The 20,820-nt window shown below is 37.2% G+C and overlaps 2 protein-coding genes across 2 annotated transcripts in view; one reads left to right on the forward strand and one right to left on the reverse strand.

Moving 5' to 3' along the window:
• Positions 1-20,820, reverse strand: part of NECAP1 (NECAP endocytosis associated 1) — a gene marked incomplete at its 5' end in the record, with an annotated part of 101,738 nt that overhangs the window by 57,633 nt on the left and 23,285 nt on the right. The window lies entirely within an intron of this gene.
• On the forward strand, positions 13,701-18,998 carry LOC309968179 (C-type lectin domain family 4 member E-like; the record flags this gene model as incomplete). The annotated part of the gene is made up of 6 exons (XM_082849358.1): positions 13,701-13,737; positions 14,537-14,629; positions 15,226-15,315; positions 17,140-17,291; positions 17,926-18,041; positions 18,840-18,998. The coding sequence occupies 6 exons, from the start codon at positions 13,701-13,703 to the stop codon at positions 18,988-18,990; spliced, it is 639 nt and encodes a 212-aa protein (XP_082705484.1). The 3' UTR covers positions 18,991-18,998.

Raw genomic sequence — 20,820 nt, forward strand, 5'->3', positions numbered from 1 at the left:
GAGAGAAGACCTTCTGAGGCTTCTGGGCTTTAATTTAATTAACCTAGAAAATAGATAGTCCTAATGTTTATTGAGTATCTATGTTATAGTAAGTGCTTTCTTTAAGGTTATATCTTGATTTTGATAGCAGTTTTACAAGGAATTTTCCATTATTTAGTGTTTAAAGAATAACAATGGAAGGAAGACATTTTAGAGGTAAATATTTTGAAGAAATTTCAAAACAAACAGTGAAGTGTTAAGTTTTGTGCATTAAGATCTGACCTCATTCAATCTGAAGGACAATTACAAATGGTACATTTTAAATTAGAAAGACAATTACATATACAAATGTAGGTTTACATTCTACAAAAATTTTACCAAAAATATTGATCACTTCTACGCTGTTAATCTCCCTTCCAAAAGAGGGATATAAATCAGTTTCTTTTAGGAACAATGACTTCTTCATAATCATTATCAAAACTTACTAGGTTTGGTGTCACTTCCACTCATTCTCCCTCTGCTTTCTTATGCTTTCCTTTAACATGAACCTCTAGGGACTGGAGAGTCCAGGAAGAAGCACACAGGAAACCTAACTTCAGGATAGGGGGATAGAGAAGAAGTATCATTAAACAGACTACGACAATAGTATGTGGAAATATTTTAATAAGTGTATTGAGGATGGTAAGCAGCTAATGAAAAGACAATGGGCAATAATAACAAGATTGAAATTTATCTTAAAAGACTTTTTTACATATGCCTGTATTGTGCCTGGAACTATTTTCACTTTGCTCTTTAAAAGCTGGTTCCATTTCATCACTGAGATTGTTGCTTAAATATCAACCACATAGAAACACCTTCCCTGACTACTCTGTCTACATCAGCTATCCCATGCTAATTCTCTATCGTAAGACTCCATGTTTTCTTTTATACCACATAACACAATTTACAATAACATGTTTCCTTTTTTGTTCATGTGTTAAATACGTACTCTCTTCAATAAGCCATAACCTACATGAAAGCAGAGGCATGCCTTTTGACAACTACTGTGTCCCCAGCACTTAGTAGAGTTACTACAACTAGGAAATGCATAACAAATATTTGTAAATAAATAACTAGGCATATGTTATGGATTCAGTATCCACTGGGTCCCTGGACTGGCAGGATTGCTAGTGGACTGTGGCTAGGACAGGCTGGAACCAAGTATAAGTCTATTTCAGGATCTCTGGAGGCACAGATGGGCATGTCTGCCTCCAGATCACTGGGCCCACAGGACTGCTTGGGGACTATGGCTAGCAGGGTCTATGGCCCAGTTACGGGGCCATTTCAGAATCTACAGTTGGACTAAGTTTGGCAGACTTGTCCAGGGGCTCCCAGACCATGGCTGAGAGGGGCTGGAGCCAGTTCATGGGCCACTTCAGGGCCCATAGCCATTACCGTCGTCTGTGGACACAGATAGGTGTGACTCATCCCAAGCCCTTTAGTGTATGGTGCCGGGGGAAGGACCAACGCCAAGTGATGCTACAGCCAAGTCCACAGGGATACAGAGCCTTTCTGGGTCAGCCCACCCGGGCATGGGCCTGCATACTCAAAATGGCCCTCATCAATCTTGACCAAGAAAACTGGGACATCACAATCTCCTACCTGGATCCCAAAACTTCCACAAAGACACTTTTGTCTGTGGATGGCTGCCCAGTTATTGCTGCTGAGGGGGGAAGGGGTTCAAGAAGAAGACCTCCTGCTCTGCCATCATGCTGACCCCACCTGCTTGCAGTACTATGTTAAATAGAAGTGATAGGGGGCAACCTTGCCTTGTTCTGGATCTCAGAGGGAAATCTTTCAGTTTTTCACAATGTTCACTTTTCATATATGGCCTTTATAGTGTTGTGGTAAGTTCCTTCTATACATAATTGGCTGACAGCTTTTATCATGAAACAACGTTGAATTGTGTCAAATGCTTTTCCTACATCTATTGAAATGATCCGGTGTTTTTTCTCCTTCATTCTGTTAATGTGGTGTATCACATTTATTGGTTTGCATTTGTTGAACCATCCTTGCATTCCAGGCATAAATTCTACTTGATCATAGTGCATGATTCCTTTAATGTGATCTTAGAGGGAAAGCTTTCCGTTTTTAATCATTGAGTATGACGTTAGCTATAGGCTTTCCATATATGACTTTTGTAAGAGTAAACTTGTCGATATGTAATTATATCTGAATAAAGCTGTGATCTAAATTTTAAATAAATAGCTTTCTGTAAGCATTAAAGAATCAATATTAAAGAAGAATATTAAAGAAGAATCCTACCCCCAGGAAAAGATTTAAGAATACCATATAATGGGAAAGTTCTCTAAGCCATATGTTTCTGCAATAATCAATCTGAAATACAAAAGGGGCTATTTATTGTTGGAGGAAAGGATTAGAAATTTCAACTAAGATGCTTTAGAGTGAATCTGCTCGAAGAAAATGAAATGAGTCTTTGCATGCTATTGGTGAGGCTTCAGACTTATTGCATGTCCATATTTCTTTTGCTCAGTTTATAATGAAAGATTATTTATGAGGTTTACGAACAAGAGTATAGTTAACATCAGAGTCATAGTTAAGTCTTCTGCATAAAAAGTTATCCCAACAACCTAAGGACTGACTTGCCATAGTGTCGTTTTATTCACTTTGAAAAGTCCTCTGGGAAAAAGTTTAAAATGCCTATTTTAAACATTTCATTTAACAATCAAACATCCATATTGTCTGTAAAAAATGTCCTGAAAAAACTGAGGTGATTCAAAAATTGAGAGACATCTTTAAAAACAGGAATTTGTCTAGATAACTGAAAATGACAATGCATCTTTTAAAAATAATTCAGTTTTGTTGGTTGAATAATTTGTTTATTATAATTAAATAATTAATATATTAATACAAGTTTTCTCCACTTTGACACTATTGGCATTTTGAATTGGATAATTCTTTGATTTGCTCCTTTGCATCATAGAATGTTTAGCATCATCCCTGGTCTCTACCCATTGGATGCCAGTAGCACCCCTCTCTGAGTTGTAATAACCAAAACTGTCTCCAGACATTACCAAATATCCTAAGTGGGACGGGAGCCAAAGGACCACCAGTTTAGAGCCACAAGACCATAGGTTATTTGGTTAATTGAAACCTGATGTCATCCAACCTGTATTAAAGATTTTAAAAACAAATAAAATCTTGATACAATTGTATTTATTTATTCTTTCAATAAAAAATATTGAACACCTATGAGGTCTGAACTGTTCTATGCTCTAGGAATACAGTGATGAACAACCAACTAATTCTATGTCATGTGGAGCTTATATTCTAATGGAGGGTGGTGAAGTTGTTCTTGGGAAAGCTTGACACATTCTCTACAATTTGGTGATAACTTATAAAGAGAGCTTGTACCTTTTGAAGGCAGGAAGCTGCTGGAGCTGTCTGTACCAGCAAGGGAAAGTGTTTCATGATGTAGCATGCCTGAAAAGAAGAGGAAGAAGACCCCTGGTTTCCTTGACTCCATATGAAGGCCCTCCAGAGTGTAAACAAGAAGAAAGGAGCCACATGGCTGCTCAGACAGCTTCCAAGTGAGGAGATTTCTCACCTTGAGCTATGGGTGTAAAATTCATTTCTTTGAGGCAGTATTAGGTGACAGAAACAAAAACTGAAACATGCCTCCAAGAAAATTAGGTGCCAAAACTACACGTTATACCACTAGGGTGCAGCAGAACCAAAATCAGCCTAAGCAAATGCTTCTTCACCAGGAATCATTGGCCAAAACCATAGAATGACCACTCTCCTCTCTGTTTCTCCTCCGTGTGCCCTAAAACAGAGGCCAAATGCAGAAGCCGGAAGGAAGGAGCTATTTCAAAGAGGAAATGTATTCAAAGAGCAGAACACATCCTCCTTCCTTTGCTGCAGATTCCTCAAGCCATGGCCTATGCCTGTGGTGCAGTGGGTTAGAAGATCCATTGGAGAAGGGGGAAATAAATATAAATAAGATATGTGAAATCGGCTTTAAGATAGATAAGACTAGAGTGGAAAATTTTTTGTTGTTGGTCATACCACACAAACTTCCCGAACCAGGGATTGAACCCATGCCCCTGCAGTGGAAGCACGGAGTCTTAACCACTGGACTGCCAGGGAAGTCCTAGAGTGGAAATTTAACAAGTGAAAGTGACCTGAAAACCAAGGGATCTGCCAAATTATTATTAAAATATCTGGTACTCAGCAGGGAAGAGAAGTTTGACACAGCACAGTAGAGGACGTTGTTGGGAAATAATAACATCGTATCATGTACACACCCCCTCTGAGTTGTGACTGCTCAGTCACCTGATTGGCCAACTGACGGTTACCCAAGTCTCTCTATGTTACCCAAGTCTCTCTATACAATATCTCTCTCCACTTACAAAACGATAGCCTGAATAAGCTATTAGCAAACACCTCACAATTCTGATGGGTTAAACAAATTTTTGTGTTAATTTGAGGGCCTATTTATTTCTATGGGGAGATATTTTACATATTCTAAATAATTTAAAGATTATTTAGTACTTATTAAAACTAATACTTTGGAATCACACACAGTTGTAAATTAACAATTCCATATATCTATCCTAACTTAACTAAAGATGGCCATTTCCACATGGAAGCAACCTAAATGTCCATCAAAGAGGAATGGATAAAGAAGATGTGGTAAATATATACAATGGAATATTACTTGACCATAAAAAGGAACGAAACTGGGTCATTTGTAGAGACATGGATGGACCTAGAGAGTGTCATACAGAGTGAAGTCAGAAAGAGAAAAACAAATGTCGTATATTAACATATACATATGGAATCTAGAAAAAATGGTATAGATGATCTTATTGGCACAGCAGAAATAAAGACACAGACATAGAGAACAGATGTACGGACACCAAGGGGGAGGGGTGGGAGGAATTGGGAGACTGGGATTGACATATATACACTATTGATACTATGTATAAAATAGACAACTAATGAGAACCTACTGTATAGCACAGGGAACTCTAGACAATGCTCTGTGGTGACCTAAATGGGAAAGAGATCCAAAAAAGAGGGGTGTATGTATATGTATAGCTGATTCATCTTGCTGTACAGTAGAAACTAACACAACATTGTAAAGATACTATACTCCAATAAAAATTAATTTTAGAAAATGATGGCCATTTCCACTCTCCTTAAAAATTCTGTACTCTTCTGTTCTCTTTGAGACCTTCTAAATCTTCGCAGTTAGCCTTAGAAATTTCCAAATATTTCATCTGTTCATTGACAGTTGAACAGACCTGGGGAAACTAAAATTCCTCAGAATTTCTATGAAACACTCTCCTTTAACTTACGCATCAACAGTCCCTCTACAACATGAAATTCCCAACAAATTTTATTGTCTTGGGATAATATAACTAAAGTGAAAGCAAAGGATTTCAGAAGCCTCTTAAAATTATATTTTGTCTTGAGAAAGAACTGAATCAGATTATTCACAGGCATTGCTTAAATATTATTACAACAGCCTGTTTCACTCCTTAGAAACATGTTCCTGAGTTTTAAAACAGTTACACATAAAGATGTAAATTATTAAATCTGTTTGTAAAATATCTTTCATTGCAGCTCTCTGTTAATGTTGACCAGAATGCTCTATTGGAAAATATCCCATGCCCCAAAATTAACCTAAGCAGGGACAGCTATTTAAGAAATTTATATGATTAAATGGTAGAATAAAGAAAAATTTCAAAACTTCCTTCTCCCAGAATTCTAACAATGAGCAATTTGGTAATTTAAAACGAAGAAAAACAAACAATCCAAGATGCAAAAATCAAACAATCAAAACAATAGTAAAAGTCAACCAGGACCCCTGCAACTGCTTGTAAGCCCAGATCTCACCCTCTCTCCTTTCACTGGCCTATACTACTACAGTTGGCCCCTGCATCTACATACCTATGTGCCCCTGGGCTTACTCCCATCACTGACCACCACTGCCAAACACATACCCATGGGGAGACTGTACAGCCACAGGAGGGCACATTGACAGCCATGGCCTCTACAGTTGCTTGTGGGCCCAAATCCGACGCTGCCTCTTGTCACTGGGTGTAGCACTGGGCTCACCTGCAGGTAGGCCCTCTAGCTGTATATCTGCATTCCCCCAGCCAATCCCCATCACCAGAAACCACTGCCATGAGCCCATGGTGAGAATCTGCAGCCCCAGGAATGCACACCCACAGCCAGGGCCCCTGCAGCTGTGCCCTTGCAGTCGCCAGTACAGTGGCCCCAGCACTACAGATGTGTTTAAAACTGGCCCCTGCCACTACACAGGCGCCTACAGGTGGCCCCTTCAGCTGAGTGTGAGCACACCATCCTGGTCCATACTGTTGGACCTGGAGGTGCTACTGAGGATCCCAATAGCCTATAAAGTCTCTGCAGGACCCCACCCTCTCAGTGTTCACCAAGGACCACACACATTTCAACATTTCAACCTGAAATGTTCTTCTCCAAAACACATTGTAACAAAATTGTCTAAAACCAAAGACAAAGAGAGAATTTTAAAAACAGCAAGAGAAAAAAATTGGAAAATTTAGGAAAAGAATTCTCTCATACAAAGGAACCTTGATAAGGTTATCATGATATTTCAGAAGAAACTTCGCAGGCCAGGAGAGAATGGAATGATCTATTCAAAGTGTTGGGAAAAAACTGCCAACCAAGTATACTTTACCCAATAAGGTAAGTCCTTAGGAAAACAAGGGAGGTAGACTTTGCATAAGAAACAAGAGCCACTAGACATGCCTTAAAAGAAACACTGACAGGGCTTCCCTGGTGGCGCAGTGGTTGAGAGTCCGCCTGCTGATACAGGGGACACGGGTTCGTGCCCTGTTCCGGGAGGATCTGAGCGGCTGAGCCCGTGAGCCATAGCCGCTGAGCCTGCGCGTCCGGAACCTGTGCTCCGCAACGGGAGAAGCCACAGCAGTGAGAAGCCGGCGTACCGCAAAAAAAAAAAAAAGAAAAAGAAACACTGACAGATGTTTTTCAAGCTGAAATGAGAGTATGAAAATATACAAACACACCAATAAAGGTAAGTTTAGAGTTTCATTCAGAATGCTCTAATTGTAATATGGTAATGTGTTAACTACTTAACTCTACTATAAAGGTTAAGGGACAAGTGTATTGAAAATAGTTATAGCTACAATAGCTTTTTAATGGATAGAAATATGTAAATTGTGACACCAAAAGAATAAAATGTAGGTGAGAGAGTAAAAGGGTAGTTTTTGTATGCAATAAAAATTAAGTTGTTATCAATGTAAAATACTGTTATATCTGTAAGATATTTCAAATAAATCTCAGGTAACACACAACAAAAACCTATAATAGTACACACAAAATAGAGAGAAGGTAATCAAATTATACTACTATCTAAAACCATTCAATTCACAAAGGAAGACAGCAAGAGAAGAAGAAAGTAACAAAGGAACTACAAAGCAGCCAGAAAACAATTAACAAGATAGCAATAGTAAGACCTTACCTATTGATAATTACTTTAAATGTAATGGATTAAATTATCCAATTAAAAGGCACAGAGTGGCTGATGGGGTTAAAAAATAAAAAACAAGACCTGGGGCTTCCCTGGTGGTACAGTGGTTGAGAGTCCGCCTGTCGATGCAGGGGACGCGGGTTCGCGCCCCGGTCCGGGAAGATCCCACGTGCCGTGGAGCGGCTGGGCCCGTGAGCCATGGCCGCTGAGCCTGCGTGTCTGGAGCCTGTGCTCCGCAACGGGAGAGGCCACGGCAGTGAGAGGCCCGCGTACCGCAAAAAAACACACAAAAAAAACAACAAGACCCAACTACGTGCTACCTAAAAAAACTCATTTCAGCTTTTAGGACACACATAGGCTCGAAGTGAAATAATAGAAAAACACATTCCATGTAAATAGAAACTAAAAACGTGTATTCTTATATCAAACAAAATAGACTTTCAGTCAAAAACTTCAATAGGAAACAAAGAAGGTCATAATATAGTGATAAAATGGTCGATTTATCAAGAGGATAAAACAATTATAAATATATGTGCATCCAAGATGCCTCATTTCCACAATACAGGCCAACAGGTGCTCTCATAGGACTCGGAAATATAACTCACTGGCAAAAATCTAGCAAGCTTGCATTCATCCTGTCTATATTTGCCAGCAAATTTAAAGTATTTTCTAATATTAGTTTCAAATTCAATCTCGTCATAGTTCAGTAGTGACCTCTGATACTCCACTTCACGCCTGCTTACAAGTTTTCTCATGGATTCTGGCTATCATCTTAAAATGACTTGTACTCAGTTCTCATCTAGGTTTTATAATCAGTCTCTGTTACAGAATGAGCTGTATGAAGAGTTCCTGAAATCCCAAATGTACTTGTGTCCATCAGAGTTCCTGCAGAAAGAGATGACATATTCAAAGGGGGTGAGTGACAAGAGTTTAATGAGAGGACTGTTTACAAGGTGTGGGCAGGGTTAAGGAAGCCAGCAATGATGATGAAGCATCCGGGAGCTAGCAACAGCTAGAGAGGGATTATCCACACACCCTATGACCTGAAGAGCAAGGGCTGCCATCACTACTAAATCTGGAGAGAGGATTCAGAACTGTAGGCAAGAGACTTGGATAGGCTCTGTATCCTTCAGCAGAAGAATACAGCCCCCCTCCCATGCCCTGAAGGTGCTTCCCATGGTCAATCCTAACCAGGAAGAGAACAAGGGCACCCACTGATGTCCTCCGTAACGGTCAGCCTCTCAGGGCTCAGAACAAGGTGCAGAGGGTAGAGATTGGATCTGGAAACAAATGGGCAATATTCACCACAATTAGAATTGAATACTGTGAAAGTGTCATTTATTCCTAAATTAGTTTACAAATTCAATGTATTTCTATGTTAAAATATTATTTTTTGAAACATGACTTTAAATTTTTCTCATAAACCTGTGATGCAGAACAAAAGTGTGGAAACTAAAAGCAATGAAGGTGTATATGTCTTACTAAATAGTTAAACACATTAACACACTACAATAATAACATAATTTTGAATGTAGTGAAGGAATAGTCCAGTAGTAATGTAAATATGTAAAAAGGGAATTTGATGTACAAAACAGATGTGTATTTCAGTTATATGTGTAAAAATAAATAACCACTTATAAAATATTAAAGCTGGATTCCTATGTTAATTCTTACATAAAATAAATTTCAATATTATTTTATAATACTGGTGAATAATTTATCATCTTGAAGTGCAGAAATCTTTTCTAAGCATAGCACAGCATAAAGGAGATCTTAATAAATTTTACTACTTGAAAATGTAAAAGTTTCTATACCACCACTAAATAAATAAATACATAGATAAATAAATAAATAAAGTCAAAGACAATAAACTGGGGAATTATTTGCCACACATGTGAATAATATATGGATAATTCCTAAATATGTAAAGTACTTTTACAAATCAATAAGAAACAGATGAAATATACCCTCACCAAAATTATCTATAGTTATGAAGAGTTTCTAAGAAAATAAAGACAAACAAATTGAACTAAAAGAGTATTAACTTCATTTGTAACTAATGAAATGCAAAAAAAGATTGAGATAACATTTTCTGCCTCTCAGATGGGATATTTTAAAGTTTGATAGTGTCCAATGTTGGTAAGGGTTTAGAGAAACTTGTAAGTTATATACTCCTAGGTAAGCGTGTAATTTGGTACAGAATTCTTAGATGGCAATGTATTGCTGTCAATTATAAATTTTAAACATGTATACTTTTTAATAAGACAATTCTACCATTAGCAATTTATCCTGTGACTATAATCAAACAAGTATACAAAGGTAGGAGATGTGCCGTTGCCTCTAGGTTACCTTATCATCAGAATCTGCATTTTCACGGAGGCCTTACCCTCTATCTTTGGAAGGCCAAACAGCTGAATGTCTACCTGTAGGTCATTTCTGGAGCCCCATGATTTGTGTGTCATCATTGTTCATGTAATCACATAGGTAATCATCTTATTTAACCAACGTCAATAATATAAACTTAGCATTTGTTTGAATTTATTACTATTTGTACATTTGTTTAAATATAATCAAGCATTTGACCTGTAAATTGAATCAAAAAACTCTTTACATGATTTATATGTTGAAACTCTTTTCGGTGTGATGAAATATAAATCTATATGTATTATCAATAATAAAATGCTACAGTAATGGTTTTGAAAAACCTGCTAAATTTATATACAAAGTTAAATATCAAGAACTTCATTTAATAATTCACTAATATGAAATAGAAACTTTTATTATGAAAGTTCTTTATTTTAAAATTATAAAGTTAATAAGGACATTGATAGTAGATACACTATTTAAAAAGTGAAGTATCTTTGATAAAACCATTCATAAAAATTTAAATAATATACTTAACACACATTTATAAAATTTGAGAAAGTAATACAAATGTAATAGAAATTAATTGTATCATAATTCTAATCTTTGCAGAATACCTCTGTTAGACATAATAATCTTTAAAAATGAAATAAATGATTTTTAACACTTAATTTCCATTTAAGTCTTTTAAGATGGATTCTATTGGGGAATTTTTCACATTTTACAAAGATAAATTAGTAGCAGAATATCAATTCTGCCACCTCAAAATATCATAAGGGAGAAAAATTCATGAAAAATCATATTTAATAAGGAAGAATATTTCACTGTTGTTAAAGGATATGAATAAGAAGGGATTAAAGAAAAGTGAAGTATCCAAAAATATCTTGTTCTCTATTCTTCCACAAGGAAGAGGAAGTGTTTGTCTTGTATGGAAAATTTGCGGTATTATGGTCACAAGAGTAATACACCACCCGCCCTGTTGAGTAATTAATGTTCCTACACTATAATATCCTTGTGTTATATTTACATAATAAGGTTTCAATATTAAATTATAATGAAAAGAATTGCCTTCAGACAAAATATAAGATTTATTTTTATATCCCAGAAAGTTATTCTGTGAAAGCTCAAGCCAAGTATTGATTTTAACACTTGGCCATGAATCATTGAGCAGAAAATTGTGCACCTGCAAATATGTGTAAAGTTGTTGTCGCCTCATTTGTTAGAGTGACAAAAAGCTGGACATGGTTTAAATGTCCTTCAAAAGTTCCTGTTCTATAAATTATGGAAAAATTTAAACATTAGAAATAAGAAGATAAACTCCAAATACATTGATGAATATAAAAGTAATTTTCAAAGCCTAAAAGCATGCATGGTATGATCTTATCTGCATAAAAATGAATATATGAATAAATGAATACTGCATAAAAATGAATATACAATATATAGAAACTGCACTTATATATAAACTTAAAAAAATCTCTCAAAGTAGATAGAAGAAATTGTTCACTGTGATTGACTTTACAAGCATGTACTAAGGATAAGATGGGAGGTCTTTTACCTGTCATATTTTTCTCATATTATTAACTATAAAAATATTATTTTTATAATTTGGGGAAAAGTGATAAAACAAAGGATAAAATCATATACATATTTTGGCTGGTTCAAACATGATTATTAATATCGTTAATTATATATTCATTAAATCATTAATGCATAATTGTTTATTAATATTGGTTCCTGCTGATTGATAATAATTAATAAATAATGGACTGTGGTCAGTGTGATTTATCATTTAATAATTCATATAACTCACCCACTAGATAATTTCTCTCTTTTTACCAGTCAAAAGCCATTTGCTGATAGTACACATTAAATTGCATATGTTTACAAGATAAACGTGTATAATTTTTAAACATTCTCTAATTAATCTATGTAACTGTTAAATGGAGAATGCAGAGGGAATTGACCAATACACTGAAATAATAAAAAGTCCCTTTGAAACCAGGGATATTTTCAAACACATAGCAAGTCTGTGAGTCATCGGGTGTGGGGATTACCAGGTTTTATATATTTATATATATATATATAACTAATGTGAATTTAAATATTATATAAATATATATATATGAAACTAACATGAATTTAAATCAACTGAGACCAGTTGATCTTATTCTTAAGTATTTTATAGTAATGGGACATTACTATATCCAGCTAATCTTCCAGAAAGGCACTATATTCTAATGTCTAATTGAAATTGCTTCTTCTGACATTCAAATTCATTTTTCCCATTAGGAGAAATAGGCTACAATATAAAACAAAAACCTCCAAATAATCCAGAACAATAGAATTAAACTTGCTACTGAGCCTCCAAAGCCTCAGAAGCTGTGTTATGATGTAAGAAATTGGGCTGAGTTTCAAAGTACGTAGTCATGCTACATGAGGCTGTTCAACTGAGTTGGACCTGTAAAATAGCCTATTGGTCACCACTCGATAAAAGACATATAAATCCACAATAATAGACTGTTTAAGACCTGCAAATGAAAGAGGAAGGAAAAACATGACAGATGCAAAGAAATTCACATCACTAAGGTATAAATACATATACTATGTGCCCAGCTCTGTGCCAAACGGTGTGTCTCCTTTTCAGTTAACGAATGTGTAAAAGTAAAGATCAAAGTGAATAAAAAACTAAAAATAGAACTACCATATGACCCAGCAATCCCACTCCTGGGCATATACTCTGAGAAAACCATAATTCAAAAAGATACATGCACCCTAATGTTCATTGCAGCACTAATTACAGTAGTCAGGACATGGAAGCAACCTAAATGTCCATCAACAGAGGAATAGGTAAAGAAGATGTGGTACATATATACAATGGAGTATTACTCAGCCATAAAAAAGAACAAAATAATACCATTTGCAGCAACCCGGATAGATGTAGAGATTGTTATACCGAGTGAAGTAAGTCAGACACAGAAAGACAAATATCACATGATATCACTTATATGTGGAATCTAAAAAAAGGGTACAAATGAACTTATTTACAAAACAGAAGTAGAGTCACAAATGTAGAAAACAAAGTTATGGTTGTCAGGGGATAAGTAGGAAGAGAGATAAATTGGGAGATTGGGATTGACATATACACATTGCTATATATAAAATAGATAACTAATAAGAACCTGCTGTATAGCACAGGGAACTCTACTCAATACTCCGTAATGGTCTATATGGGAAAAGAATCTTAAAAATAAAAAAAAAAAGAGTGGATATATGTATAACTGATTCACTTTGCTGTACACCTGAAATTAACACAACATTGTAAATCAACTATACTCCAATAAAAATTTTTAAAAAAAGAGATCAAAGTGAAATTGAGAGTGCAGAGGTAAGCTCCACGGGTGTCAAGGAAAATTTGGGGGATGAGTTAAGTCTGGAAGAAAGCAGAAACATTTTATCGACCAAAATAAAACAATATTTTTTAAGCCCCTCATACCTCCCTAAGGTCAGTCTGTTTTGTTGGTACTTAAAATGTTATAATTTCCCCATTTTGTTGTTTCCTGGAATGAGGAGACTGATTTGCTGCCCAATAAACTCCCTTGCCCTCCTTATGCAATAAAGGAAATCCTGACTTAAACACACAGCCACAGAGCAAGTTAATTTTCTTAAGTCTTAGGGTTGAACTTCCTAAAATACAGTTAAAGTATTCATCCTTAAAGATTCTTTTTCTTTGAATCTTATCAACAAAACACTCTTATACTTAGAAACTGAGGAGAGAGACAGAGAGGAGGAGGGAGAGACAGAAAGAGAAAGAATGGATTCATCCAAATCATCTGCATCACAAAGCACAGGTAAAATTTGCAACTATCCCATTTCTTTCATAGATCTTTTTGCGGAAGAGATGTTAAATACGTTGGGGATAGGACAATAGAAAATATCCAGTAGAGTAAAAGAGGAGAGACAGAGGGTGAAAGAGAGGAAAATAAAAGAGGATGGTTAGAAGACTAGATGTTAGAAGACTGGATTGCTGGAGATTGAGTTTAGGGAGAGCTACCCTTTCCATAGTTCATTGTGTCCCATTGGGCAAGTCACTTCACATCTCTGCAACTCACTCTCTCCTTGTAGGTAAAATGTGTGTTGGGAGGGAGGAGGAGAGGAACTTCTAGATCATCAATGTTTTATCTGACTCCCTTACAAAGGACTTGGTAAAGGAGACACTGAAAAGAGGAGAGCAGGAGAGAGACAGGAAAATCAGGGAAGAGTGAGAGGGAGAAAGAGAGAGAGAAAGATAGGGAAAGAAGGGGAGAAATCTGGGAGAGTTAGAAAGGAAAAACTGCACATCTATCCAGGTCTATGGGTCAGAGTCTTAAAGTTTGTAATGAATTACTCCAGTGGTTGTTTAAGTGTGGTCCTCAGCTCCTGGGAACTTGTTGGTTCCATACCAGCTCTACTGAATTTTTAACTCTGGAGGTGAGGCCCCACAATCTGTGTTTTAACAAGCCCTCCAAATGATTCTGATGCATGCTGCAGTTTGAGAATTACTCAATATAGACACTGCCAGTGGAAGGAGATAAGCAGGGCAATAGGAATTTCTTATATCTCTTTTGTAGATTTTAAGAGAAGATTGACCATGTCTATGTCTTTCTCCAGAAAGAGGATGTTTCTCTTCCCAAGTGTTCTTATGGACCGTTGCTGGGCTCTGCATCCTGCTACTGAGTGCCTGTTTTATCACCAGATGTGTTGGTGAGTTCTGAAGGTCAAATTCAAGCTCCGTGGTGCATATTAGGAGTGAATTCTTCCTTGTTGCCTGTGAGTTCTCTTCTCCCACAAAGGGTATTTCTATTCCAATTTTCCCCCGATTTATCTCAAGCCAGAAACCCCAACCAGTATAAAACTGTTACCAAATTTCAGTGACCTGTGACACATTTTTCACGGTACGCATCTTTTATCTCCTTAGTGGCCCTGAGTCCTCCACCCACACCCCCGTACCCTTGTCATTAGTGTAACCCTGCCCTGAGATCCTAGCCAGAGGCACAACAAATCACTTCTTGGAAGGAAGGTTTGAGAGGTTAGACTTGGCATAAGAGAGAGCGCAAACACATTTGTTTTCTTTGGGTCTTTGGGCCTGAAAAAATGTACGTTTATTTTCATAAATAAGGAAAACCATGAAATGTGAATTCTCTCTTCTTTGAGTAAGTAAACCTCGGTTCCTCTCCATGCTGAAGGAAAAGTAGATAGTAAGGAAATATCATAATTATTGGTACTTTTATAACTACAGAGATGATATAATGTATTTTTATCAAGAGTAATGAACATTAACTGTGCCCCTTTCCTTACAGTGACATATCACACCTTTCAGCTCTGTGATGAGAAAAAGCTCCAGCCACTCGAGAATTCCACGGAGTTCTCCTGCTATAATGATGGATTAGGTAATCAAATTTGAACAGCTAAATTTACACATCAACATTTTCTGGCTTCTAGATTGATTTGGGGATAAACAAAGTAGTCGAGTTAGGTCCTTTTAAATGCAAAATCTTGCCTGTACTGTCAGAGAATAATGAGGAGTTGGTAAGAGGACAGGAATAAAACTTTGGAAGTGCAATTAGCATTGGGGCAGGACACTTTGCAGACATTATAGCAAACTTTTAGAATAAATTTGAGGTATATGTCTGAAGAGTCAATCAAGAAGTGGAAGGTGTTATTCCCAGAAGTGCACTTTTTGTTTTCATTCATCACCTGCTTCCAAAATGAGGTGAAGGAGAAAAAAATGCATGGAGTAGGAAATTTGGAAATACCTCAGAAGTATGCTCCCTATACTCTTGCATATACTCCTGATCCAAGTCTTAGCAAAATGCTGCATGACAGTAGAAAATGACTTCCTTCTCTGGGCTACAATTTCCTCACCATTAAATTGAGAGAGACTGTACTATTTATTTTTAATTTTTTTAATAGATTTTTTTTTTTTTTTGCGGTACGCGGGCCTCTCCCTCTGTGGCCTCTCCCGTTGCGGAGCACAGGCTCCGGATGCGCAGGCTCAGCGGCCATGGCTCACGGGCCCAGCCGCTCCGCGGCATGTGGGATCTTCCCGGACCGGGGCACGAACCCGTGACCCCTGCATCGGCAGGCGGACTCTCAACCACTGCGCCACCAGGAAAGCCCTTAATAGATCTTTATTGGAGTATAATTACTTCACAATACTGTGTTAGTTTCTGCTGTACACCAAAGTGAATCAGCCAATGCATACGTATGTCTCCATATCCCCTCCCTCTTGAGAATCCCTCCCACCCCCCGTATCCCACCCCTATAGGTCATTGTAAAGCACCGAGCTGATCTCCCTGTGCTATGCTGCTGCTTCCCCCAGCTAACTAGTTTACATTCAGTAGTGTGTATATGTCGATGCTACTCTCACTTCGCCCAGCTGCCCCCTCCCACCCCGTGTCCTCAAGGCCATTCTCCATGTCTACATCTTTATTCCTGCCCTGCAACTAGGTTCATCAGTACCTTTCTTTCTTTTTTTTTTAGATACCATATATATGCATTAGAATACAGTATTTGTTTTTCTCTGAGTTACTTCACTCTGCATGACAGACTCTAGGTCCATCCACCTCACTACAAATAACTCAATTTCGTTTCTTTTCATGGCTGCATAATATTCCATTGTATATATGTGCCACATCTTCTTTATCCATTCATCTGTCAATGGACATTTAAGTTGCTTCCATGTCCTGGCTACTGTAAATAGAGCTGCAATGAACAATGTGGTATGTCTCTTTTTGATTTATGGTTTTCTCAGGGTATATGCCCAGTAGTGGGATTGCTGGGTCATATGGTAGTTCTATTTTTAGTTTTTTAAGGAACCTCCATACTGTGTTCCATAGTGATTGTATCAAGTTACATTCTCACCAACAGTGCAGGAGGGTTCCCATAAACTTCAAAGACTTAAATTCTGTAAGTCTAAGAACTGTAGCCCATCCGGACAACCAGTTTGGAGATTCTGTGGAGGGTACATTGTTTGGGCAACATGAGAGGTGGTTGCTTAGAGGACACTCAGATAAAATGCATAATTTTCCTCTGAACTTGGAAGTCTATGAACAGATAATAGGGTTCCATGTCAGTAGCATAACAGGGGTTTCAAGGCTTCGGACGATAAATGAGGAACTTTATGGGCTCAGAGGAAGGTTTCTGTTATCTTACCCAATTCTGTAACTTACCCAGTTCTGTGAGGACTCTCACAGAAACTTCTCTCCTTCTAGGTTCAGTCAAGAATTGCTGTCCATTGAACTGGGTATATTTTCAATCCAGCTGCTATTTCTTTTCTACTAACACCATGACCTGGACAGCAAGCTTAAAAAACTGCTCGAGCATGGGAGCTCATCTGGTGGTTATCAACACACAGGAGGAGCAGGTAGTTGGAGTACAGCTTCCTCCAGTGCCAATGAAACACCCTTCACAGGACACATCCCTTTTTCCATACATGTGTACTGTATTTGGCCCACAGTTACTATTTGTTAAGTGAATTTACTGAAATACATGTTGTTCTTATCATTTCTGTAAGTCAATACCAACTTTATTTTCATTACTAGTTTCATTTCTAGTTTCATTAGAAACTAGAAAAAAAGGAACTTCCATGTTCAGTTCCTTAATTAGTAAGGCAGGAAAAAAGAGGGTTGGGACTTCATTTTAGAATGACCAGTATGTTTATAAACATGTGAAAGAGGGCAAGCAAAATGTCCATTATCTTTAAGCTATGATTTGTAATGTTTTGGGCTACCAATAACAGTAGACAAATTTTGACTGTGTTACTGAGAACCTCCTTCTCTGTTGAAGGTTCTTTTTCATTGGTTTAATTTTATGTTATGTATGTTTTACCACAGTAAACAAATCAGGAGGTAATCCTCTATGATCTTACCATTTCAGGCCCATTTTTCTGTCATCTCTAGTCTAGATCCTACTTTATTTCTTTTAATAACAATTACGTTCAACATTTGTTCAGAATTGGGATAATTGATCTCCTCATATTTTGTGTGTATCTTCCATAGGAATTCCTTTACAGTATGAAACCTAAAAGGAAAGAGTTTTATATTGGACTGACGGACCAGGTGACTGAGGGTCAGTGGCAATGGGTAGATGGTACACCTTTCACAAAGCCTCTGAGGTAACTTCCTTCTTGTAGTAGAATTATAACACTAGCCAAAATTGTAAAGTTAGACCACCGTTGAGGAGAGTCCTCAGAACTTCCTTCTGGTCCAGGAGGTATATTCAAGTCCATTCTTGGTGATATTAGATGCAAGAAGGGAAAGAGCTGATGTAGAAGACAGAAAAGAGAAGTACAAGGATCTACTGCTCCCATCTCCTAGAACTAGATCAAGAATAAAGGGGAAATAACAGATGAAATGAGAAGAGGCTTAGAATTGTGCACTAATTCATTGGAAATGCATGCAAGACAGAGTGGAATTTGTAGTCTTATGCCCACAAACTGCAATCAATGAGACAAAAACAGGGATTTGAGAAAGATAACAGATTCTTACAGAGTAAAAGTAGGATGCTTTGATCCTTTAACACATTGTTTCACTACAGCACTGTAACATGACTGAAGTATGTGCCTCAGTTAATACAAACTCTGTAGAATAAAGGGAGCAAACATGATATATGAGTATGAAGGAAACAAATCCATCAGGATATCAATCCTTCCCATAACATCTCATTCTGGATCTAAAGCCATGAGACATCATCGCAGAACAGCAAGTCGGAAAGATCCAGTTTAACTTCACTGTTCACAAACTCTGTGACTTAGAGAAATGGTTTAGCTTTTCTGAGATTCCTTTTCTTTATCAATAAGAGATTATAATCCCTGCCTCACAAAATTGTTGTGAAGTTAAACAACACAAATGTAATTTGCCTAGTTTACAGGTCACTTTACCTCTTGTAAATCTCCCATGTCTCTCTCTTTCAGCTTCTGGGATATAGGAGAGCCCAACAACATAGTTACAGTGGAGGACTGCGCCACCATAAGAGACTCTTCAAATCCAAGGCAAAACTGGAATGATATGCCCTGTTTCTTCAATATGTTTCGGATTTGTGAAATGCCAGAAAGAAATAGTTGAACAGAGAAAAATCACCAAGACAGAAGGCACAACGTAACGTATAAATGAGAAGGAACAAGCGATAATCACAGCCGCACAACTCCAACATAAGTGTGCATTGCACTTTAGAAGGACTTCATAAGTGTTTGTTGCTTTGATGTAAACAAAAATACATCGTTTTGAATGTTATAATTCATGATATTGACAGAAGTTCATTTTTCTCTACAACAGTCTCGGGATTTCTCAGAATTTACCAAGCTTCTCTAGCAATGTTGTGGCGGGGGTGGGGGGAAGGAGTATTTCTCCTTTTGGTACATTTGCTTCAGTTATGAGTATTTGTAAGAAAATACAGGGACACAGAACAAGCACCAAATCCAGCAAAGAAGAGGATTTTGGAAAGTGCCTTGAACAATTCGAAATCAGGCTCTGTGTCATGTCTTCTTTTTAGTTCCTGAAAAGTCTGTCTTCTCTTCTCAATTTCATCCTGTTTTTCACTCCCTACCTAAGCATATCTCCTATGTTCTCCTATATAATAAGTAGGAAACTTCTTCAAGTCATGAAACATATTCCTGCTTAAAAGACTGGTGTGGACTTTCCGGCCAAAGGCATTCACTGCACCTTCTTAGAAAGATCATGCTAACCTTCAGCTCCAAAGAGACTGTCATCCAGTCTACTCATCTCAGAAACTCCATTTCCTCTCTATTCTCTTCCATTGACTAACTGGATCGCACCCAAATGTATCTATTGCTCAGCCAGAACCAGAGTCCAATAGTCAAATTATTCTAAGACAACAGTCAACTTGACACTTTCCTATCTGAAGCCTATCCATTTATTGCATAATATTCTATCAATACTGACAAGATTATTCAAGACTATATAAATAACATGGAAGCTTTTATAACCATGTTTCTTGCACACAGCACCATAAAGAGACCCTTGAAATCATTGGAATTAACGCGTAATCATTGAATGGGAAAATTCAACTGAACAAGTGAAAATAATATATTAGCTTTTTTTTTTTTTTTTTGCGGTACGCGGGCCTCTCACTATTGTGGCCTCTCCCGTTGCGGAGCACAGGCTCCGGACGTGCAGGCTCAGCGGCCATGGCTCACGGGTCCAGCCGCTCCGCGGCATGTGGGATCTTCCCGGACCGGGGCACGAACCCGTGTCCCCTGCATCGGCAGGCGGACTCTCAACCACTGCGCCACCAGGAAAGCCCTATATATTAGCTTTCTTTACAAACATTTATTTCTCTTAGGCATAAGTGACAATCCGTGGTTTTGAAATCAATATGCCTTTAAAACAAAAGTCATTCAACCTGAAAGTAATCCAATAAAAATATCTTCAACTTTCTAATTTCTTTTTTTCATCTCATAAACATCAATGAGGAAACATTGAAAAACATGTGGACATTTTTTTGTTCATTGTTGTTGTATTTCAGGTGGCTATAATTATCTTACATTTTACATCAATATTGAAAGATATAAAAATATTAATGTATATTATTTCACCATTTATAATTTAAGTTATACAACTAACTCTGCCTTCAAAGTTTGGCAAGAAAAGAAACAATTGTTAAGGGTTTATTTGCCAAAGTAAAGATCATTAGAACCTAAATTATTTATCAGGAAAATTCTTCTTTGAGAAGGAAATCATCCAATTGAGACTGTTTTTAAATATCGTATTTTATAGGATACATAAATACTTAGGCACCGGAAAACCCAAAAAGTTGCAAAAAATAAAGAGTAATTAATCATTCATATTCCCAAGACCATATTCCCCAAATAAACCACTGTTACGACTTAAATACTATTACCATTGGGGTCCCCAATTTTTTAAAAAAGAAAAATC

This window comes from Leucopleurus acutus, assembly GCF_964270905.1.
Source record: "Leucopleurus acutus genome assembly, chromosome: 11".
Classification (NCBI taxonomy): Eukaryota; Metazoa; Chordata; class Mammalia; order Artiodactyla; family Delphinidae; genus Leucopleurus; species Leucopleurus acutus.